Raw genomic sequence first — 23,860 nt, forward strand, 5'->3', positions numbered from 1 at the left:
ATGGAAACGGAGGAGGGGTGGGGTCCCTATGGTGACCAGACGGGGGTCTCTACTGAGAAATGCTTCAGGAGGGAGCCTAAGTCCCGCCCCCCCCGGGAAGTCCCCAGCCCAGGCCGCGTCTAGTTTCGCCTTTTACCTCCGCGGCTCCCGGCAACGGCGGCAGCGGCAGCTTCTCCCCTCCCCAGCGGCACCATGATTGCCCCCACCTTCCCTGAACGTCACTTCCGCTTCCGCTTTCCGGAGGAAGGAGGAGATATTGGCCCCGCCTCTCCTTGGCGCTTCTAATTGGTTTAGGAGGTGTGGGGGCGGAGCCCGAGCCTCCAATTGGCGAGTAGAAAGGGCGGGGCGGGGCGGGGTGCCGCGGAGAGATCGTGGGGTCTTAAGTTCGTCCTGCGCTCAGCAGTACCTCCGTGTTCGCTGTCTACAGGGTGCCGATGCGTCCGCGTTGTGGCGCCAGACGCGAGGAAAGGGGGTCAAATCTCCACAACCACTAGGGGAAAAGTAGCGTCAGCCCGGCTTGCACCTGCCGCCCTACCCCTGGCAGTCCCACCTGTAACGGGAAGGACCCCAGTTAGCCCTCCTAATGCCAGTTCGAACCCTAAAGGGGAGCCTGCGATGCTGTGACCTTTCCGGCTTTCTACCTCTAGTGTTGAGGGGAAGCTGGGACTAACCAACGTTAACGTAGCGGGTGGGGTCAAGAAAGGAAGATGGGATCCAAATGGCAGAACCAAACTCAGCCAGAGGACGCCGCTGCTTCTCCCCACTCCCACCATGCCCCCCCCCCACTCGCTATCACCGGACGCCCCACTCCTTCACTCTCACTGTTGGTTCCAACTTTTTCCCTGCTGAGGACTGCCGGCTTCCACAGGACTCCCGCCCGGGCCAGTCGGCGTCACCTATTTCCCATTCCCTTTTTAAAATTTTGACCATTCAGCCTGCATCTGAGTCAAATTTCACTCTGCCAGGGAGTGTTGGTGTCCCAGAGCCCAAGAGGGGACTTTGCACGTACGTGCCTTCCTTATTCTTTATTTTTTTAATTAATTAATTTATTTATTTTATTTTAGAGAAGGAACATGAGTGGGAGAGGCAGAAGGAGATGGGAGAGAATCTCAAACCGACTCTGCCATGAGCAAGGAGTGACGAGTGGGATGTGGGGCTCGATCCCATGACCCTGAGATCACGATCTGAGCCAAAACCAAAAGTCAGGGGCGCCTGGGTGGCTCAGGTTAAAGCCTCTGCCTTCGGCTCAGGTCATGATCCCAGAGTCCTGGGATTGAGCCCCACATCGGGCTCTCTGCTCCGCGGAGGGCTTGCTTCCTCCTCTCTCTGCCTGCCTCCCTGCCTACTTGTGATCTCTCTCTCTGTCAAATAAATAAATAAAATCTTAAAAAAAAAAAAAGTCAGATGTTCAACCAACTGTGCCACCCAGGCGCCCCTCTCCTATCTTTTTTCAATGCCTGTTACATCTGTTAGAACCTCCCAGTAGCCACTGCCTGATTTTCCCATAAGCTACTTCTCTAGAATATTCAGAGTGGGACAACTCTGAAACTAGATTAGAGTTAAGGTGGTCAGGTCATGCCTGTACATCTTTTGCTTGAAAGCTATGAATGGTGATTGTTACCCACCAGACAACTGCCTCTTTAGTCCCCTGACCAGTTGCCCCAATGCTTAAGCCACAAAAGGTCCAGCAGCCATCTCTTAAGAGACAGAAACAGGGCACCTGGCAGCTCAGTCAGTTAAGCATCTGTCTTTGGCTCAGGTCATGATCCCCCCAGTCGGGGAATCCAACCCTGAGTAGGGCATCCCACTCAGTGGGCAGTCCAATTCTCCCTCTCCTCCCCACTCATACTCTGTCACTATCTCTGTCTCTCTCTCTCAAAATCTTTAAAAAAAAAGATTAAAACATACAAACAACCACTGTTAAAAATACATTTATCATTAAAATATATTACATATATGAGAGAGGGGATGCATCATATACAGTTTGGAGGATTATTGACCCGGAAAATTCCATTTGTTTCCCCAAACACCACTTTCTTCGGTACCTTCATTTTTAAGCCACTGTATTGCCCTCAGAGGCTGAGTGGCCAGCCCCAGAGTTGTTTAGCCACATCTGAGTAGTAAAGGGGGTAGGGTTTTTATATACATATATATACACATGTCCTTAGAGCCCTGGAAGCATCTGGGTGACTGTGATCTGTTTATCCAGCAGATTCCACTCGCATTCTTGCTGTCCAATTCATTCTCTCTTTAGGACCCCAAAGTTTGTTCAAATATCTGTTCAAGGGGAGCCCAGCTCAAGCTACAGGGAAGGCACTGACTATGTCCTGAAGGCAGGCTTCAGTGAGTGAGCACAAGAAACAGAGTTATTTAAAATCTTTAAAGTTTAAAAAAATAGATCTGTGTTAAATAACTGAAGTTGAACATTGACAGTCGGTTTTATTGTGGCAGATTTCCCCCATGTCTTCAGAACTCAGAGTGACAGGACTGTGACAGCCATGGTGGGGTGGGGGGTGGTGTCAGGGCTCAGGAAATAGGCAGTTGCCGCTTTTGCTTCCAAGACGCCTCACATCTTGTTGTGGTAGTTCTTGATCTTAAACAGGTGGGGCTGGTAATTGACTGCTTCGAGTAAAAGAGGAGAGGAGATAGGCTCAGGGTGAGTTGCAGAGGAACAGGTGAATAAATTCTTGAGCCTTCTTCTTCTCTGCCATGTCAGGCTTTCGGTGACCAGCTGGGTTTCGAAGCAGTAAGCTGCCAAATACACTAGCTGCATGAAACACACAGAAGACAAATGATTCAGTAAAAGAAACGCTACTAATTCTTGTGTTGTTGAGTTGGGAGGAGTACCTGAAAGCATTATTTTCTGCTTGGAAAAAAACTGTGTGAGGGTAAACTTGGCCCAGAGCTAGAGATTTTAGTTCCACTGCAGTGGTCTTGGACCTTCCTCCAGCACACTTCTCATAATGAGTCTCTCAATATACAGAGATCTTTCCCACAGAGACTTGACTACTTACCTAGAATATTCTCATCCAAGTGATTTTTTGCTGATTTTTTTAGCAGTTCTCGCAGAAATGCCATCAAGTAGTTGAAGACATTTTGGTGGAATGTGGGGAGGGTAGAAATGACCTGAAAGAGGGAGAACGGGGATTTGTCTTTTATTCATTCATTCAATCATTTGTCAGACATGTGCTGTGTTCCAGGAGCTGAGTACATGATCCAAGGGACATGAGTAAGACTGTGCACAGGAAACTCCGATCACTTACCATTTGGCACAAGAGTCAAAAGAGAAGCACAGATCAAGTGCTTTGTGAATTTAGAGCTCAATAGCTTAACTATGTGCTCTCAAAAGGTTTATGGGAATAGAAGACGTTATAAGCTGGGTCTTGAATATAAGACAAAATTGGACCTGCAGAGGTAAGGACTAGGGCATTTGGGGGCAAAAGAAAGTATAAAAAATGCAAGAGAAGGAACACAGTGAGATAAGGAGAGAGAATACACAGAGAAGTCAATTTTTAGCAGGACACCCCTTGAACAGGTGCTAAGTCTGGAGGGATGGATCAGGCTAGAACTCGATGAGTACTCCAACTATCTGTGTATCATCATTATCACTTAGGAGGCTTGTACAAGATATATTCCAAAAGAGATTCCAATTCAGTGGATGTGGGGTGAGGCTCTGGAACCTGTATTATTAGCAAGTTTTCTAGATTATTCCACCATGGCCTGTTACATGTGTGAACCATTAGGCCAGATGGTTAAAAGTCTTGCCTATTTGTTTAAGAAAATCATTCATTGAGGGGCGCCTGGGTGGCTCAGTGGGTTAAGCCGCTGCCTTCGGCTCAGGTCATGATCTTGGGGTCCTGGGATCGAGTCCCGCATCGGGCTCTCTGCTTGGCGGGGAGCCTGCTTCCTCCTCTCTCTCTCTGCCTGCCTCTCTGCCTGCTTGTGATCTCTGTCTGTCAAATAAATAAATAAAAATCTTTAAAAAAAAAAAAAAAAAAAAAGAAAAAGAAAATCATTCATTGGCAATGGAGAGCCAAGTGTGATTTTTGACCAAGAGTGATGTGATGAGAGCTTTAGAGCATGTGGTCTGATTGCGGTATGAAAAACAATTGAGCAGAGGGAGAGCCAGAACGCAGAGCTTAGAACCAAGGTGAGTGGATGAGAATGGAAGACAGGTGACAGATCAAGGGAACTGGGCATGGGGGAGGTGAGCAGAGGACAACTCAGGAATGACTCAGGTTTCTGGGATGAGTCACTGGAATTCAGGGTGAAGCCACTAAAAGAAAAGGGGACGTGAGAAGAACAGGTTCGGGAAGGAGAGCTATGAAGCTGAGCTGCTAGGACACTGTATTTGAGGAACGGCGCCCACTCTGTTCCCTCTGGCCCTGTGAAGCCCAGGGCTGCAGTACGTGAACGCTCAATGCTTCCCCTCACCTGTTTACTCGCGGTGTAGTTGCCAGAACATTCCAGGCAGTTATGGTAGGTGCTGTAGCAGATGACAGGCTCTGGCAGGCTCTCCAGGAAAAGCAGCAAGGCTTCAGCTACGGAATGATTGCTGGCGGCTTTTGGCCCATCGTTAAGGAACTGGCGATGCCATGCCGTGGTTAGGAAAAGGCCCAGGAGTGAGCACATGCCAGACGTGCTGCCTGCCCAGGAAGGCTCTCTGCTCAGAGCTAGGATGCCAGCCTGACATGGTGAAGGGGCCAAGCTGCTTGTCAGCTTAGCTGGGCCCTCCTGAGTTCCTACTATATTGGTGGATTAAAGTTGTGAAGTCTTCTCTATGCAAACTTTAAGTAAGAAAAATATGACAGCTGAGGACACAAGATAGGATTTCAAGCCTTAAAATCATACTCCTTCTTTTCTCTCACCTCTTAATCATATTCACACATACACATGCACGCACGCACAAATGTCTGAGGATACAGAGGCTTTCAATCATTCCAGTATCCAAACAGTCCCTGATATGCTCGAATTCCGACCTCAGGCCTGGCTGCTGGAACAGATCTTCCTGCAAAAAGAAAGTCACCAAATAATTACATTCTCAGAAAATCAGCCATGATCTCCTGACCTAGAAATATGATCCCCACCAAGGTGCAAAAAAGGGGCAGTGAAGTGAGGCCTATGAATCAACTGGTAAACAATCTGGAAGTTAGGGCTGATGTGACGAGCTCATCCTGGTGGCCTTCCTAAGCATGCTCCCAGGACAGGTCTTTAAAGTGATAAAACATCTATTATAAAACAATAGGTAGGGAATACTACTCACAACAGTAAGGGAAAACTGAAAACGGTTTCCTGCAGTGTTGTGGAAGAATTAACCAGAAAAAGAAAAATGTGAAGAAAATATATCATTTATAAGATGGAGAAAGTTAAAAAGACACCACCTCGCTTTGTAAAAAAAAGATTACGGCAATAAAAGTATTTCCAGGGGCCCCTGGATGGCTCTGCGTTAAGCCTCTGCCTTCGCTCAGGTCATGATCCCAGGGTCCTGGGGTCGAGTCCCACATCAGGCTCCCTGCTCAGCAGGAGACCTGCTTGTCCCTCTCCTACTCCCCCCTGCTTGTGTTCCCTCTCTGTCTCTCTGTCAAATAAATAAATAAAATCTTAAAAAAAAAAAAAAAAGAAAAGAATGTAACTTCTGTGCTCTCTTTGGCAGCACATACACTAAAATTAGGACAACACAGAGAAGATTAGCATGGCTCCTGTGTGAGATTGTAACCTTACAGCTAGACTCCCTGGGTTCAAATCCCCATCTTGCCCAGTTATCAGCTTTGGGATCCTGACCAAGTTACAGAGCCTTCTGGACCTCAGTTCTTCATCTGAGAGCTATCGGGAGAACAAACTAAGGCAATGCTGTTAAACACTTAGAATAGTATTTGGGGACACTGTAATAAGAAGTGTGGGCAAGGGTAGAGTAAAAAGACATGTCATTAAGAATGTATGTTGCAAAAAAAAAAAAAAAAAAAGAATGTATGTTGCTCCCAAGCGGTAGAGCTGTGGTAGACTACAGTTTCTACTAGTCTCCCTATACGAATGAGTCAGTGATACAGACTGATTTGATCTCATGAAGCTGGCTCAAATCACTCTAGAAATCAGGACTCATGACTCATGGCCTGGGGGCTCCATCTGGTCTCCTGCCTCTGTCTGGCTTAACAAGGAGTTAGCCCCTCCCATTTCCAGAAACTGTCACGAGTTCCTCAAAAGGATAGGCTGATGTCCTGAGAAGGCTCCAGATGGCTTTATACTGGGAGGACCCCAGAGGCCAGGGAAGGGTACATGTTGTGCCGTGAAGGCCATCCTATGCCAGGCTGCTTCCCTTGGGGGAGTAATCAAGTGGTCTATGTAATAGCAAGGTCTCCTGGGAGTGTGAAACATACCCTACTCACTCCCTGAGAAAGCGACAGCTTTCCACGGATTTGTTGGGGTAAAATCTTCTTACACCCGAAGTTCTTGGGGTTGATGTTCTTCCCCAAGGCAATCTGGCTTCAATCAGTTCTGATTGCTTAACTACCACCTACCTGCTGGATAGCATTTTGGTACAGGTAATCAACCATCATCCAGAGCTCTTTGGGAATTCCCAAGGGGTTCTCCAACTGGACCCCATCATCTTCAGTCTGTAGGGGCATCAGAGTCTGAAAAGAAATAAAAAGCATAGGCGCCTGGGTGGCTCAGGCGTTCAGCTCCGGTCACAGTCCCTGAGTCCTGGGATTGAGCCCCGCATCAGACTCCCTGCTCAGTGGGAAGCCTGCTTCTCCCTCTCCCCCTGCTTGTGTTCCCTCTCTCCCTGTGTCTCCCTCTGTCAACTAACTAAATAAAAGCTTTTTAAAAAAAAAAAAAAGAAAAAGCATAACACGAAGGCCCGCCCATGGACCTTCTGATGGGCTGGCTCCGATAATGGGTACAGCAAACCTGCAGAGGAAGGGATGCACTTCAATCCCCTAAGCAAACATGCTACAGGCAAAAAAAACAAAACTAGGTGACACAATCAAGGTACCAGAAGGTGATTTTTGAGAATTAGGAGTGGGTTATGACAAGCAGTTTCAATAAATCAGGTGAAATATGCATCATGATCTTTGAAAAAACATCCTGCCAACAGCATTTCACTGTCAGAAACAGGGAGATAGTGTGGTCTGGTGCGGTAAGGGCAGAGACTTGGGAGTCCAAAAACTCTAATGTAGGAGCCAGGTCCACTGCTAACTCACCGCGTGACCTGCGACCAATCACTCTCCTTACTGGGCCTCTGTTTTCATCTTATATAAGGGAGAGGATAGAAGCCAAGAGTCCCTAAGTTAAAAAGTCCATTGGAACGGGGCAGGGGGTGGGATATGCATATTACTATAAATCTGTTCTGAAGTAGAGCCCTTGGATTCAAACTGTCTCCACAGAAGTCCTTTGCATCTCAGAAAATTTAGTTCAGGATGATGAGGAAGTCATGATTAAAGCAAAAAAAGGAATAAAATCACAGGCCTGGGAAACTTCATATCTTACTATCCATGGCTGAGTTTCTCTAATGTACTCTATGTGAAAAAATTGAGAATATCTTGCTTCACTGGCTCGGCTGCTACAGTTCTAGATGCTTCCATACGTCATGTAACTTACCAGCTCTCTAATTGTTTCCAGTGGCAGTTCCAAGATCGGTTCCCTCATGTAGCACAGTGTATGAATGGGAGATCCAAAACAGCTGGGCAGGTAGTTCCCAGACACAGACAAGAAGTAATCCTTCCCCCTGTCCAAGTGCAAAACCAGAATGTCTTCGATTTTGTCTTCACCTGAGTTGAGCTTTGTAGCCGTGGTCTTATTTACAAATAGCTCCAATTCAATCTCAACAGCAGAATCTGAAGAAAAACATTTAAAGTAATGTTGGCTGGTGGGAGGCCAGGAAGAAAGGGGGAAAGAGGACAGCAGGCACAAGGCTCAGGCACAAAGGGCTGGGAAAGGGATTCAGAGGAATCAGCTAACCAGCAGGTATGTATGTGCTCGGCACGCCAAGGACACATGGACAAGGCGTTTATAGTTCAAGTGGGGACATGAAAACAACACACAAAAACATGGGAAGAGGCAACTGCTATGAAATTCAAGGACAAAGGAGCACAGCTCAAGTCAGAATTATTAATACAATCAGAAGGCATGGGTCAAAGAGCTTGCCCTGGGACAGGTCAGATGAAGACACCTGATCCAGGAGAAAATACAATGCAAGAAGCAGCCTGTGAATCGTCCACAAAAGAGGCTTCATCCCTCTGCCACACAGCACAACACAGAGTGCAAAGAAGTTAGGGGAAAGACACGAATGGTACATTCCGGGACCAGAGGGAATTTCTGGATTACCACCCCGTTATCTTTCCCTACAAGAGCGGACGCTGGGAGCTGATTATAGTGGGGCAGACAGTGACAATGAGTCCTTCAAGAGCAGCACCTGCTTCCCCGCCATCTTCTGTCTTCTCTTTCTGTGAAATTACGGAACACACACACGGCTGAGAAAGCTTTCCAGGCTGACCTCGTGCCCCTTCCTGTTTTATACCTTAAGTACGGATGGCTCCCCCACAGGGCTTTTAGAAGTTTAGATCAGACAGCAAACACTCAGAAACCGAAAGAGCTTACTGGAGAAAAATAAGCAGTCGGGGTAGAGCAGTCCCCAAACCAGCAGCCGGGAGCCTGGGAACGGAGGCCTCACCTGGCAGGAGGAAACCTCGGCTGGGGTTGGCGTTCAGCCACTGCTTACAGTACGACTTCTCATCAGGCTTGTTGATGAATTCAAACTGACAGGGAACTTGTCCATTATGAATTGTAAAGGACTGTACTTGCAACTGCATGTACTTCACATTCTGAAAACAGAACTGGGAACAGGCCCGGGACCAGTCGGATCAGTGCCCTTTTCTCGGCGACCTGCCCAGCCACCCCAAATGGGCAATCTCTGCCCTTTCTGGAAAGACAATGAAGGACCGCCTCTTTCAAATCATGTTTCTGCTTTAAGTATTTCCCTAGAAGGCCACAGCCCCATGAAAGACCCGCAGTCTGTGTTTAACCCCAAAACCCAAAAACTTAGGTTGTTTGATAAATAAATTTCCTAAAGGAATCAAAGTTCAAACCTTCTATCTTCTGTGCCCAAAGACCATTTTCAAAATACCCTTTATAAATTTCACCTCCAAACTTGAAGACCAAGCACATCCTTCCAAGTAGCTGGACACCCAGGGCACTAAAAAAATACCCACACCATAAATCTCCATTTGCTTGACTTCCAAGTATTGTCCATCCAGAATGATCTATGCTGTAGCTCTTCCATGAACAATCTTCTGCCCTAACTTGACATCCCCCACCACAGATCCCTTGTCTACACTGCCTGCCCTCCCCCCATTGCCTCTGTGTGTACCCAAGAAACTCTGACTCAACTTAATCTTGGTCAAAGCAAAATATCAGGAGGAAGACATTCCTTGCAAGAACACAGACCAGCTAAAACCAAACAAAACACCTTTTGGCTCCTCTGCGCCAACACTTAAATCACGAATGGCCCATGTGTGGGTGAAACCCATGAGCCACGAAGGTTAAAGTCTTCTGATTCAGAAGATCAGGAGAAGAACATAATCTAAACCAACAACCCCACTCCTCTCAGCAACCAGCTCCCTGGAACCAGAGGCCACACGTCAAAAAGACTGTGGAGTCCGGGGGTCGGACAGGTGGCTCCTGGATACTGAAACCTCACAGACGAGATTTAAGTTCTATAAATAGAGGAGCCTGTTGCCAATATTGTTAACATGTCCTTCCTACCTCTCGCTTAGAAAGGGACACGGAAGGAATGTTGGCATTTTCCATCTTGTCCAGGGAGCGAACGATCTCCTCCAGAGTCTTCCGGTAACGTTCTTCGTTGACCACCTTCACCTGGGAGGCAAATATTGGAGCCTGAGTGCCTTCTGCCCATTTCCTCCTTTTCAGGAAAGAGGACATGCACAGCACCGGGCAAGAACAGGGCAAGAACAGTTGGCGGCCACGCAGAAAGTGAAGACTGAATAGATTTAATTAATTAACCAAGAACCCAATTAACAACAGACTCAGGAGGGGTCCTCCAGAGGCCGAGCTTGTGAGGAAGTCAACTGCTTCCTGATGAGCAGGGAGAAGATACAGAGGTGGAAGCCTGGTGGACAGCTCTGCCGGCTCACAGCCCTAGGGCAGAAAAATGCCCAGTGACTAGCTCTAATTCACTTGCTGCTATCCACCAGCCTGTGGTGAGAAACTGCTAGGGTTTAATTTCAAATGGCATCTCTCAAGTTTTTGTAACCTATGCTCCAATGGCCAAGATTTCGTCAGGCTTTCCCTTCTGTATTCTGAGTCATAAACACTTGTTGTCACTTTCCAATACAAAAACTCTGTAACATTCATTAGGCCCTTTTTCAAACTACTCACACCTTCACAGATTCCGATATGCCTCTACCCGAACCCTTGAGAGTGGATAACGTAAAGGAACAAATCACAGGAGAAGAGATAGTAAGAACGAAGATGTTCAACCTCACCAGCAAAATCAAACAAATGTGATTTAGAATAATGAAAGATCTCTTTCTTTTAGCTCACTGGGTTGGCAGAAATTTAAGATGACTAAACTCCAATATTAGCCAGGGTGGGGGAAATAAGCTCATACAGAGTTGGCAGACAGGGGAGGAGGAGGAAGCTCTACCTTTACTGACATGGAAAGATCTGCTAAGACATAGTCAGTAGGAGAAAAAAAAGATATTCTCTCAGAACAATATGTATAGAGGTGCCTGGGTGGCTCAGTGGGTTAAAGCCTCTGCCTTCAGCTCAAGTCATGATCCCACGGTCTTGAGATCGAGCCCAGCATCGGGCTCTCTGCTCGTCAGGGAGCCTGCTTTCTCCTTTCTCTCTCTGCCTGCCTCTCTGCCTACTTGTGATCTCTGTCTGTCAAATAAATAAATGAAATCTTTAAAAAAAAAAAAAAAGAACAATATGTATAATCTGATCTCTTTTATGAAAAGAAAAAATAGCCTCTATGTTGTATATACAATACTGCCCTGTTTATAAATGCACAGAAAAACTCCTGGAAAAATGCAGACCAAAAAGCAAAGCGGAACTTGCACAGACATAGAAATATATAGAAGTATACCAAAATAATTATGACTAAAATTTAAATATGAACAACTCTTTTGGTTTTTTTATTTTTAAGTAATCTCTATGCCCAACGTGACGCTCGAACTCACAACCCCAAGATCAAGAGTTGCATCCTCCAGAGACTAAGGCAGCCAGGTGCCCCTAAAAATAATTTTTAAAAGCTTTCTCACACAGGGTGGAGGAGGAGACCAGAACGACAAAAGTGGTCTTCGTTATAGGAACCAATTCCCCATAGGGGTGCTCAGGACGGGTGTCGGCTGCCCACCTACCCCAATGTCAAACACTGAGCTGACAGGCTTGTGGTCACTGGTCTTCAGGCCCATGTGGCTCTGGTAACTCAGCTGAGTGATGTTCTTCCCTTTCCAGAGGACCCGGTCACACCAGGCAGGAGCACGACACTTCTCACTGAAATGCAAAGTCCGCACTGGGGCCCCCACACAGGCAAGCACACCCACTGCCTGGCCAGTACCCTGGGGCAGCTGGGGAATGACCGGGCAGAGCCTTCAAGTCCAGGTGACCCCACGGTCCCAAGAAGGCACAGAGATTCGGGCCCACCAGGAGATAGCATATCCCATCACCCAAGACAGCCGTGAGGGCTCCAAGCCAAATGTTGTTCAGAATGAATCTCTGTTCTTTACCTTCCTATGGGGAGGAGATGAAAAGAAGCAATCTGGAAGTAAGTACTCCGTGGTCCTTAAAACATGGTGCTTGACACAGCCTCTCAATTCTTACTGCCTCAGTTATAATCCTGGTTCTAGGCTAGCCTGCTTGGGAGGCTCTTTACCTTACTTTTTTTCTCTTCTTTTACAATTTTATTTTTAAGTAATTGCTACACCCAATGTGGGGCTTGAACTCATGACCCCAAGATCAAGAGTGGCTCAAGAGCTGCCTGAGCCAGCCAGGTGCCCCTTGGAAGGCTCTTTACTTTTTGCCTGCCTCAGTTCCCCAATCTAGAAGCTGACGATGATAAATCACACCTCTTTCAGCTGGTAGATGAAGACTAAGTGAGGTCACAGAAGTCAAGTGCATGAAATAATGTGAAGCATATCAGAAGCACTAACGAAAAGTGATAAACTCCTATGTAATGACCAAGTATAAGCTAAGTGGGCTGGAGTCATCCTATCCCCCTAAGCATAGCTGGAAAGTAAATTAGTAGGGAACAAAGGCTAAGGCACTCAAAAAGAAAACATGCAGGAAGACAGAGCTGCTGAATGAGCAGATGCTGCTAGAAAATGTCTGACCAGGGGCACCTGGGTGGCTCAGTGCGTTAAGCCTCTGCCTTCGGCTCAGGTCATGATCTCCGGGTCCTGGATTGAGCCCCAAGTCAGGCTCTCTGCTCAGTGGGGAGCCTGCTTCCCCTCTCTCTCTGTCTACCTGCCTCTCTGTCTACTTGTGCTCTCTCTCTCTCTGTCAAAGAAAATGTCTGACCAGAGCACAAAACACGGGGAAGTCACGGGAATCCTATCACCTTCTGTAGGCCAATGGGGACAAGTGCTTCCCTGAATTTGGGGGTTTCCATTTGCTCAGCCCCCCAGAAGCAGCCCCCTACCTACCTGGTATCCCAGTCATCGGAGCCAGTATCATACTTATAGGTAGGCTGGAACGTAAGCTCGCCTTCAATGAAGCCTTCAAAGACAGCCTTAGTAGCCATCTGAGTTTTCAGCTACAAGAAGAGATGGAAGGGGGAAAAAAAAATCATCTCAGAATAAAAAAGTCAAACCTTGAATTAGCAGAGGAAAGGAAATCAATCTGGAATCTGAACCCTAACCCAAAGGGAAAGGCCCAGGAGAAAGCTATCCTGTAAGATCTTGAGAGCTAAATCCTAGGAAGGGGAGCGAGCGGACCATTCCTTTGCCTGTTGTACCGTGTGTGTGTGTGTGTGTGTGTGTGTGTTGTTATTATTTTTTAAGATTTTATTTATTTATTTGACAGACAGAGATCACAAGTAGGCAGAGAGGCAGGCAGAGAGAGAGAGAGAGAGAGAGAGAGAGAAAGCAGGCTCCCTGCTGAGCAGAGAGCCCTATGCGAGGCTTGATCCCAAGACCCTGAGATCATGACCTAGGCCGCAGGCAGAGGCTTAACCCACTGAGCCACCCAGGGGCCCCTGTTGTACCATTTTTAAGGCTCTTTTATAAGAGGATATTTGTATCCAGGGGGCCCGAGTACCATCTTGCTGAGATGTCCCTAAGAGGATCAGGTACCAACAGAAAAAGGTCTGGGAAGATACTACCCAAAAAGCAAAGGGGAACTTCCAGGTATCTAAAAATAAATAGCAGAACGGGCACCTGGGTGGCTCAGTGGGTTAAGCCTCTGCCTTCAGCTCAGGTCATGATCTCAGGGTCTGGGATCGAGGGCCCCATCAGGCTCTCTGCTCAGTGGGGAGCCTGTTTCCCCCTCTCTCTCTGCCTGCCTCTCTGCCTACCTGTGACCTCTCTCTCTCTCAAATAAATAAATAAAATCTTAAAAAAATAAAAATAAATAAAAATAAATAGCAGAAGTATACCAAAACATGTATGAATTAAATTTAAACAATCTTCTAAAGGAGTTTATCAAACAAGTTACACAAACTAGGGGAAGCTCTGTGCCTTGACTTCCCCCATTCGCAAATTGTGGATTTGTAACAGAATCTGCCACTCAGGACTGTTGGAAAGAACTGTCAACTTAGAAGGGCGTCTGGAACATTCTGAGAACAGCCAGCATTCCTCCCACAATACTCATTTTAGGGACTTCCTCCAGATCACACTCGCAGCAAGATTAACAACCACAGGTGTTCCTGTGTCCTCCCTGGAGGACCAAGCGCGGCCCTATGAGGACTGATGAAGAACTTTCAGCTAACACTGGAGACAGGAGGCAGCTACTCAGGGAACAACAGTTGCCAAATTCCCCAAAACATGAATTCCTAAAAAAAAAAAAAACTCCTAAGGGAAAACCCACAGAAATAATAAAAATGGAGATATTAATGTAGGATGATTCTTAAATCAGTATACATAGACCTTAAAACCATCTGGGAAGTAGAGAACACATGGAACAGGTACTATTACCTGAAGAAAGTCCAGGAAAAAATAATAAATAAAAATTTAAAAATCAATAAATCAATAAATGAACCTGGGGGAGGGGGGAAATAGAAAAGAAGGCCAAGAGGCAGTGGGCATGAAACCACCAGGGAAGTTAGAATGCCTCACTCAGGAATACAGATGCAGTAAACTCAGTTACAGAGTAGACCGGATTAATGCTGAAATAGGGATTAAAGAGGGAAAAAAGGGGGCACCTGGGTGGCTCAGTGGGTTAAGCCGCTGCCTTCGGCTCAGGTCATGATCTCAGGGTCCTGGGATCGAGTCCCGCATCGGGCTCTCTGCTCAGCAGGAAGCCTGCTTCCCTCTCTCTCTCTCTGCCTGCCTCTCTGACTACTTGTGATTTCTCTCTGTCAAATAAATAAATAAAAAATCTTAAAAAATAAAATAAAGAGGGAAAAAAGGTAATTTACCAAGGAAAGAAACTGGCAAGAAAAATGGCCCCAAAAAGATTATTCCATAAAGAAAAATAAAACAAGGTTGATATTTTTTCCCCTTTGACTGATGTGCACCAGGGGACAAAAGGGTTAACAGAAAGATCCAGACTGATGACAATAAGAAGGGGGCTACAGACTAAAATGAAAAGGGACTTTAACGTTCTGAACGACCCTGACCATTTGAACAGTCTTGAAACCCACAGAGAAGGGGAGCCTGATGAAAATCAGCGAGACTCAGGTGGCTCTTGTCCTGTGAAATGGCTAATGCTCCGAGCAAGAAACACTGACCCCAACCGCGGCAGAGAACCGCAGCTTACCGAACTGGTTCCTGCGGGACGTGAGGAAAGCGGTTCAGGAAGAAGAGTGGTCATTTACACCAGACAAGTCTGGTGAGAGCAGGAGGGGGCAAGGCAGACTCACTCAGAAACAATTAAATTGTCTTAAACATCCCAAGTGTCTTTAGGAGAAGCTTGGTACCCCTTCGCCCCTACCAGAATGAATCAATAAATGGGCACTGGGGAAAGGGGTTGAGAGAGAGAGAGAGAGAGAGACTGAGACAGAGAACACACATGCTCTTGCCACCCCCAGGGGGGATGAGGCACCTGGAGAGAAGAGCCAGTGGGGTAGGGGTGCGGGGAAGGTGGGGGAACAGCGAGGGACAAGGCTGGTCAGCAACTCCTTGGGGAAGCCAACCCCATCAAGGAAGAAGAGGCTGAGGGTGGGGAAGCCAGGCCTTCCTGTGAGCTCACAGTGGGGGGACAGCTGCCAAAGAAGGCCCAGGAGGCCACGTGTACCTGATCATACGCATATAGGGTTTGAAAGTCCTTCTCCTCGATGAGGTTCTTCACCGTCTCCACGTCCAGCTCTTCTATCCTGTAGTTGAGGTCCCCCAGCCACAAGATCACACTGTGAGGACAGAACACAAAGGTCACAGGTTGGGGAGGGACTTTACCCATCCTAGCCGGTGTGCTTCTGAAGGAAGGCCTTTGAGGCCAGCTTCTTGGGAGCTGGGAGGGCATTGACTCTGCTGTTTGGGAAATCTTTTCTCTTGCCACCCCATTTCACGTCACGGCTAACATGCTGCTTACTCAGGGACCTTTTGTTCCAGGTTCATCAGAAACAGCCTTGAGTTGTCCTGGACCGTTTTACACTGTGTGGTTGGAAAGATAGTCTAATAAGATCTAAAAGCAAGACAACCATTTACCTCATTCCTGGGAAGAGGCACAAAAGATCAAATATTGGGAGTCAGGTCAGTTGCTCGGGGACTCCAAACCAGAGGATGCCATGATGTCGCCTCCATGCACATGACAATCCACAAATACACTCTCAGCCTTTGTTTCTAGAACTGAGGTCCTCTGAAACAAAGTTCAACCTGTACAGTGGAGTCTGGGTTTAACCCCCACTGTATCATTGGTTGGCTCTTTCTGCAAAGTGGGACAGGTGGTTTGTCACAGCCGCTGCTTCGGGAGAAGGGTAACCCGGACATCCCTGAATGACAGCGCACAGCCTGCCAGGTCCAATACCGCACCATCTGAAGCCAGCAGCCAGGTCATTAAAGAACCCGCGCAGCAGGACACACGCACTAAAACAAAAGCATCCACAAGCTCAAAGCGGACAAACTGACATGCGAGTGGCCACCTCCCAAACTAGGGCGCTGGGAGTCCAGCAGAACGGAAGACACACTCCCTGCTAGGTTCCCCGGAGAAGGAAAGCCATCCTGTCAGCTTCCAGAACACCAGTGAGCCCAAGACCGTTCCACCACCACAGCAGGCGGGATGTGAGGCTTGCATCTGGGGACTCCCCGGCCGACACCATGGCCTCAGGGGCTTCTTCCTTTGTCTAAAAGAAGTGGCACACACTTCGAGTGTTACTGTCAAGTCTGAAATTCTAATATGCCTTGACTTGAGACATATAGAACATCTTAGAGATAAAGAAAACAAAGATTAGCACAAGATGCTCTAAGCAGCTATCACGGCAGCTTTGTAAAGCTGGCTCGAGAGGGAAGGCGGACCACTGCAGTGCAAATCTCAATTACATGTGCTTTTGGAAAGAAAAGACCCATACTATCCTGAAGCCTACTTCTGAAACCCGGACTTGAGATGCTCGCTGTCTGGTGGCTTTCCTCGTGGGGTTTAATCCGAGGCAGACCCACATTAAAATAAATCTTATACGTCTTCTGGGGATAAATGATGTGTAAGAAGAGTCTAGAGGTCTGCCTGATGGTATGTTAGGACACGGGACATTCCCACGAGACATAACCCACATGTAAGCGAGTGATGGCTAGAGTCCCCACTCTGGGAGTGGAAAGCCTCCCCCAAGCACCTCCATGACAAAACAGAGAGGCCCCAATTCCACAACATCGGAGCAGTGAACTACTTGGGGTCTGAGCCCAGACTCACTCGTGTTTGCTGATGGTGAGAGGGGGAAGGCCTGGGTCAATCTGACAAAACTGCATTCGAGAACAGATGTCTTTATAGTCCTGGTTCCTCCTCTCATACTCTTCTGTGTGGGCTGCCAAGTGAGAATTCACTACGCAGATGCTGGTGTTGTGGAACTGGAATCTGATGGCCACGCCTCCTTTGTTACCCTACGGGAAAGAGCCCGGAAGAACGCAATTCACAATGTCAACATGGCTGCCATTTAAATCTGCATGCTTTCAACATATTTTCTCTTCAATATCATCCTGACAGCTAAGTGAAGCAGTTTGTATTTTCATTTAATTTTTTTTTAGAGGGAGAGAGGGAGAGAGACTATCTCCAGCAGACTCCCCGCTGAGTGCAGAACCCAACACAGCGCTGGATCTCACGACCCTGGGTTGTGACCGGAGCTGAAATAGAAAATGGGACGCTTAAGCAATGGAGCCACCCAAGGACCCCTACTGTCTATTTTAACAGCTAGGTAAACAAATCCAAGAAAGCAGAGTGACCAGCCAGTGGCAAAGCTGAGTCCACTTTTCACTATATCACAGGCAAACCACATGCTTGGCCTTCTCTGCAGGAAACTAAGTTCTTGCAGGAGAACCTAAAAGCAGGACTTCAGGGTGCCTGGGTGGCTCAGTGGGTTAAAGCCTCTGCCTTTGGCTCAGGTCATGATCCCAGGGTCGTGGGATTGAGCCCCACATCGGGCTCTCTACTCAGCAGGAAGCCTGCTTCCCTTCCTCTCTCTCTGCCTGCCTCTCTGCCTACTTGTGATCTCTATCTGTCAAATAAGTAAACAAAATCTTAAAAAAAAAAAAAAAAGGCAGGACTTCAGGAGCCTCGAGAATAGGAAATTGCAAACCTATTATCGGCATTCTTTATCTTGGTTTTCTGCAATGTATTTCATGGGTGAAATGACCATTTCATGATCAGCTGGAGGCTCTGGTGTGGCGCAGACAGGGATGTGTGCCAAATTAGCCAGCAGCTCACGAAATTACTACTTCTAAGTGGTCCGCTCTGTCTCACCCTGTGTAAGGGCACCATTCATCTTGTCACACCAGTCCCCTCGAACTGGGACACACCAGTCACAGTGTCGTGAGAGGCAGGGTCGAAACCTTAGGGATCAAGCATACCCCCCAAACTCACCATCCTGCCCATGATTCCGGTCCCCACGGTCTCGGCTTCCACCTCGGAGATGTGCGCTGCATGTTCCTGTTTGACATACAACAGCAGCATAATCCCCACCAGTCGGACGAGCTTCACCTGGACAAGAGCCAGACATTCCCGTCACAGCATGAACCCGAAACCGAAAACAGGAAGATACATCCCAGAGGAAAAGTGGTCTCGAAGCCGGCCGATGACGCCAATGTTTTCCTTCTCCACAGCAGGACACAGGGAACTCACCTGTGCAGCTCACCAAGCATGCTCTGTGATAACCCAAATAGCCTACCGCTGCCCAGACCTGCATCTCTCCTACCTAGAGCGCCTCTTCTGGGGGACTTGGAATTGAAGAATTAGGATGGGCTTATGATAACAGGTCTCAGAATTTCCTTGCATAGCAACATACAATTAAGGGTCACTGACCCCTCGCTTACCTTCGCATACTTGGCATCTGGGTGAAGACCTTCTGACACAGCTTTAAACCACTCTTCCTCCTTCGGGGTATCATGGAAGAAAAAGGCTTCCTTACTCAGATCAAGCTCCTGGAACCTATAATAAGCAGCAAGCAGTCAGACAGTCGAGAAGAGTCAAGTGCAAGACAGCATGTCCTCAGATTGGGTTAGCTATGTGTGTCCTCGCTCTCCAGCTAAACCGCAGGGCCCTCGAGGGGAGAGAAATAAATATGTGGAACCAAGGGACTAAATGCTAAGGAGCTACCAGCGCTTTGACGAGCTGTCACCCACTTCCTCTCCATAACCAGCCTGGGAAGCGGTCAGAAGTGTCTCCATTGTACCCCTGAGACCCCTGATTCACAAAAGCAGCAAATGACAAACTGGGGGCCATGCCTACATCTAGATCAATTCCAAATTCTAGGCCCTTCTCACTTTACTATATAGGCCCCTTAGTTGCCCCCTCCCCATTCACTGTGCCCAGGACAGGGCTAGCAGGATAATATGTACCGAAGAAAAAATGACTGACTGATGGAGCCTTAAAAAAAAAAAAGCCAGTCAGTTAAGTGTCTGACTCTTGATTTCGCCTCAGGTCATGATCCTGAGATCAAGCCTCGCATCAGACTCCACGCTAGGCATGGAACCTGCTTAGGGTTCTCTCTCTCCTTCTGCCTCTCCCTACTTGTGCACTCTCTCTCTCTCTCTCTCAACAAAATTGAAACAAAAAAATAAATAAAGCTTGGGCGCCTGGGTGGCTCAGTCGGTTAAGCATCTGCCTTCAGTTCTGGTCACGATCCCGGGATCCTGAGATGGAGCCCCACATCAGGCTCCCTGCTCAGCGGGGAGCCTGTTTCTCCCTCTCCCTCTGCCCCTCCCTTCTGTTTCTGCTCTTTCTCTCTGTCAAATAAATAAATAAGATCTTTTTTTTTTAATATAATTTTTTATTTTTTATAAACATATATTTTTATCCCCAGGGGTACAGGTCTGTGAATCACCAGGTTTACACACTTCACAGCACTCACCAAAACACATACCCTCCCCAATATCCATAATACCACCCCCTTCTCCCAAACCCCCTCCCCCCAGCAACCCTCAGTTTGTTTTGTGAGATTAAGAGTCACTTATGGTTTGTCTATCTTTTTTTTTTCTTTAAAGATTTTATTTATTTATTTGTAAGAGAGAGAGAGAGTGAGAGCGAGCACAGGCAGACAGAGTGGAAGGCAGAGTCAGAGGGAGAAGCAGGCTCCCTGAGGAGCAAGTAGCCCGATGTGGGACTCGATCCCAGGACGCTGGGATCATGACCTGAGCCGAAGGCAGCTGCTTAACCCACTGAGCCACCCAGGCGTCCCAATAAATAAGATCTTAAAAATAAATAAATAGGGGCACCTGGGTGGCTCAGTGGGTTAAGCCGCTGCCTTCAGCTCAGGTCATGATCTCAGGGTCCTGGGATCAAGTCCCACATCAGGCTCTGCTCAGCAGGGAGCCTGCTTCCCTTCCTCTCTCTCTGCCTGCCTCTCTGCCTACTTGTGATCTCTCTCTGTCAAATAAATAAATAAATAAACAAACAAAGCTAACCTTACTTCCCTGGCAAAAGCTATTTTTGCCTTGTGACCAATAAAGTCCCGAACATCTAAGTGATATAAGTCAGTTTGAGTGTAGCGATTTTAACAGAGGGCTGCACAAAATAACAGCATTTAAATGCCAAGCACATCGCTTTAATGGTGCCAGAAATTTGTTTAATTCCAGGAAGAACATCAAACAGAGAAGCAGCTGTTATTAAGCAAATGGTCATTTTTCAATTCCTTTACCTGCTGTGAGAACTCAGTTATACATTCATGTCCTTGTCCCTTCCCCTCAGCTATATTTTCTGGAGCTGGAGAGGCAGAACTGAGAAGAGAAGCACTCACCCCACACAGTATACATCTGGGGCCGGAATGCTGTGGCTTAGCCAGGGCCGGAGGCCTTCTTTGGGGGACTGGCCATTCACGTTGTATGTTCCCACAAAAAACCTGTCAGCAAAGAGAACGGATCAGTCCCTTGGGAGGACAATGGATGTGACGGGGAAAGCATCCTACACTGACTCCGCCCAGTTTCAGGCTCTCTGGAAACAAATTTTAAGACGTTTCCAGACATTGAGCAATGTCACCCCAGACATTGACCAAGGACTGTGACACTGAAGGGTGACTTGCAGTCTGTCATGATAGTTGTTGCTTTTGTGGTAACTTCGAATAGTATGGGCCTACTGTGAACATTGCTATTTAGCCTTGGCAGCCATTAGACCCATAATCCACAGAATGATTCCTCAGCCTGTGTGTGCTGGGGAAATGAAAGAAAAATGAAAAGTACCTTGGTAATTATCTTCAGAAGGAAAGCAACTGCAGTGCTCACTGTAAGGGATGGTTTGTATGCCTGGAAGCAATGTCACTTGGTATTACAGGCCCCGTGCACGGATTTAAAAAGATTTAGCAGAATCCTGCAGCCTCTATTCATTTAACTTTTGGTAGTCCTGTCTAAAAAGATTACCAAACACCAATTTCATTTCACTAACTTCAGTTTAAATGACTTCCTTCAAAGGCCCGGAATGACCAAGAGATACACAAATATCAGGATATCGTTCCTTCTTCTGTCCTTTATACCTCTTCAAATACTGCCATAATTATCTGCAAGCTGTGTGACTCCGCTATACCACACCTACCACCATGCCTGGCCAGAAAAGACAGAATAAATGGCTGCTCACGAAGAGTGAAAGGAAATGATCATGTTGAGAATGCCGGGTGAGATCCTGCAGAAGGATCTGTTTCCAAATCCAGCGTAGGGAGTGAAGTGCTGAAATTTCAGAGCTGAATGATCATTTTGCTTTGAAAACAGTCTGCCCAGTTATCTACCTGAAGTTCTGGATATAGGTATAATCCTCTTCTTTCTGCACGAGACGTGATTTCACTATTGTATCTCGTAGCCCAAACTTCTGCATGGATAACATGTGAGCCTTGTCTGATACCATGATAGTGGAGGAGCGGACCAGGTCGGTGATTTCACTCTTGGATTTATTCTGTCTAGAAAAACAAACAGACAAAACTTTATCACATTCTGATGAATTCCCCATGACAAAATACATGAACATGAAGCTAGAAGTTTCCACACACAAATTGTCTGAGTCACAGAAGACGAACAAAGTCAATGTATTTACTAAAACAAACAAACAAAAACAAACTCACTACATCTGTATGTAATTAAATAAATTTGTGTGTTGTTGAATGTATAGCACATTGGTCCAGAGATTTTCTTTTTTTTTTTTAAGATTTTATTTATTTATTTGACAGAGTAGGCAGAGAGGCAGGCAGAGAGAGGTTGGTAAGCAGGCTCCCCGCTGAGCAGAGAGCCCGAAGCGGGGCTTGATCCCAGGACCCTGAGATCATGACCTGAGCTGAAGGCAGAGGTTCAACCCATTGAGTCACCCAGGTGCCCCTGATCTGGAGATTTTCTGATAGAGATCTCAGATCGGAGGGGCCTTAAAGACATTCTGATCTAATCCCTTCCTTTCCCAAATAGGAAAAATAATATCTAGCACCATCCACCCAGCTGGATGGCAGCAGAGTATGGACTAGAACCCAGATGTGACAGTACTCTTTCTAGACCCTACTGCCTCATGTAACGAGTCTATAAAACTACCCAGACCCTTTGACTTGAAAATTCTACTGTAACTCTTTCACACAGGAATAATCCGGAATAAAAGAAGAGCAATGAAAGTTCGTATTTCACGATTATTTATGTAGTTTTAATAACCAAACTGACAATTATTCAAATGCCAACATTTAAAGTCAAGCAAAATTTTAAAATTGACATATTTACCTAACAGAAGCCCAATAAAAGTGCAAGAAACTTTTGCCGAACATTATTTAATGAATTGAGATATAGAGCACTTGCAACAACTTCTGGCCACAGAAGTATCTGATATCATATTATCAAGTCCATACTAATTACGGCCATGTAAAAATGTATCTATGTAACCAAAAAGGCTCCAAGTGAACTGAGCAGGACAGATCCAGCTACACTTAAAGTTCAGGGATTGTTCCTTTCTGCTTAAGTGCATAAAAATACGGACACAATCAAGTTTTTTTTATCTTGACCAGCTGTTTCTAGCTATGAGCAGCAGGGGGCACTGGTGTACAGACTAAATATAAGAGCACATCAGGAAAAAGAAAAATAAATAAAAACAGAAAAAAAGAAATATCAGGCGCCTGGGTGGCTCAGTTGGTTGGACAACCGCCTTCCGCTTGGGTCATGGTCCTGGAGTCCTGGGATCCAGTCCCGTATTGGGCTCCCAGCTCCACAGGGAGCTTGCTTCTACTTCTGACCTTCTCCCCTCTCGCGCTCTCTCTCACTGTCTCTCTCTCTCAAATAAATAAAATATTTTTTTAAAAAATTTTTTAAAAAAAGAAGAATTATCTTCAGAGTAAGGAAACTCCTAAGAGAATGTGAGGGAGAAATAAAAATGTTTCTAATCTTCTAGATGTCTAAGGTAGAGTTAGATTGCCAGTTTCAAATCCTAGATGGGCTACTTGCTAGTTCTGGATCTTGTGTAAATGATATAAAGTCTTTTCACCTGCAGCGGTAGAACAGAGTAGACATAGTACTTATCTTTTAGGTCAAAATAAGATAATCCAGGTAAGAGCATGGAGCCTGCGTACATAGTAAATGCTCAATGAATATCCAACATTTCTTTTTTTTTTTTTTTTTTTTTTTTTTTAAAGATTTTATTTATTTATTTGACAGAGAGAGATTACAAGTAGGCAGAGAGGCAGGCAGAGAGAGAGAGGAGGAAGCAGACTCCCTGCTGAGCAGAGAGCCCGATGCGGGACTCGATCCCAGGACCCTGAGATCATGACCTGAGCCGAAGGCAGCGGCTTAACCCACTGAGCCACCCAGGCGCCCCTATCCAACATTTCTTAAACCAGCTACCCTGGGACAACTTACATCACGCACAGCAATGGTCTCAGTTCTCTGTTGAGGAGAACTGTGGCCCTAGGACGTACAAATGAATGGACAGCTGCATTACCTTGTGAGTAAGCTGTCTGGTGTATCCTGAGCGCAAGAGCTTGGGTGCACAAGCAGGCCTCTCTTATCTGACCGTGAATCATCAAAGTCAGAAGCACCTAAGGGGAAGGGGAAGGAATGAAAACAGGCTTACACAGACTTGAACATAGAGACCACAGCTT

General features: G+C 46.7%; 2 protein-coding genes and 1 non-coding gene across 8 annotated transcripts in view; 1 reads left to right on the forward strand and 2 right to left on the reverse strand.

Annotated features, from left to right (window-relative positions):
• MTF1 (metal regulatory transcription factor 1) overlaps nucleotides 1-227 on the reverse strand; it is a 41,933-nt gene extending 41,706 nt beyond the window's left edge. The window contains 1 exon segment of the mRNA XM_004740747.3: nucleotides 137-227. The gene's annotated coding sequence lies outside the window, so the exon portion shown is untranslated.
• Nucleotides 228-1,915: 1,688 nt separating this feature from the next.
• INPP5B (inositol polyphosphate-5-phosphatase B) overlaps nucleotides 1,916-23,860 on the reverse strand; it is a 48,550-nt gene continuing 26,605 nt past the window's right edge. For all 6 annotated transcript variants that reach the window (XM_045064220.1, XM_045064222.1, XM_013045735.2 and 3 more), the window contains 17 exons: nucleotides 23,701-23,797; nucleotides 21,530-21,697; nucleotides 20,552-20,653; nucleotides 18,630-18,744; nucleotides 18,181-18,297; nucleotides 17,017-17,204; nucleotides 15,412-15,523; nucleotides 12,663-12,772; nucleotides 11,379-11,514; nucleotides 9,760-9,870; nucleotides 8,669-8,831; nucleotides 7,597-7,832; nucleotides 6,516-6,629; nucleotides 4,924-5,008; nucleotides 4,435-4,562; nucleotides 3,015-3,126; nucleotides 1,916-2,767 (listed from right to left, as the gene is read on the reverse strand). In XM_045064220.1, the coding sequence (XP_044920155.1) occupies nucleotides 2,652-2,767; nucleotides 3,015-3,126; nucleotides 4,435-4,562; nucleotides 4,924-5,008; nucleotides 6,516-6,629; nucleotides 7,597-7,832; nucleotides 8,669-8,831; nucleotides 9,760-9,870; nucleotides 11,379-11,514; nucleotides 12,663-12,772; nucleotides 15,412-15,523; nucleotides 17,017-17,204; nucleotides 18,181-18,297; nucleotides 18,630-18,744; nucleotides 20,552-20,653; nucleotides 21,530-21,697; nucleotides 23,701-23,797 (2,210 nt within the window). In that variant the 3' untranslated portion in view covers nucleotides 1,916-2,651. The remainder of the gene's footprint in view (nucleotides 2,768-3,014; nucleotides 3,127-4,434; nucleotides 4,563-4,923; nucleotides 5,009-6,515; nucleotides 6,630-7,596; nucleotides 7,833-8,668; nucleotides 8,832-9,759; nucleotides 9,871-11,378; nucleotides 11,515-12,662; nucleotides 12,773-15,411; nucleotides 15,524-17,016; nucleotides 17,205-18,180; nucleotides 18,298-18,629; nucleotides 18,745-20,551; nucleotides 20,654-21,529; nucleotides 21,698-23,700; nucleotides 23,798-23,860) is intronic.
• On the forward strand, nucleotides 5,638-5,744 carry LOC123387421. The gene has a single exon (XR_006601875.1). It is a non-coding gene; the product is annotated as a U6 spliceosomal RNA (small nuclear RNA).

Source organism: Mustela putorius, unplaced genomic scaffold, assembly GCF_011764305.1.
Source record: "Mustela putorius furo isolate JIRA1106 unplaced genomic scaffold, ASM1176430v1.1 tig00003853_pilon_pilon_pilon, whole genome shotgun sequence".
Classification (NCBI taxonomy): domain Eukaryota; kingdom Metazoa; phylum Chordata; class Mammalia; order Carnivora; family Mustelidae; genus Mustela; species Mustela putorius.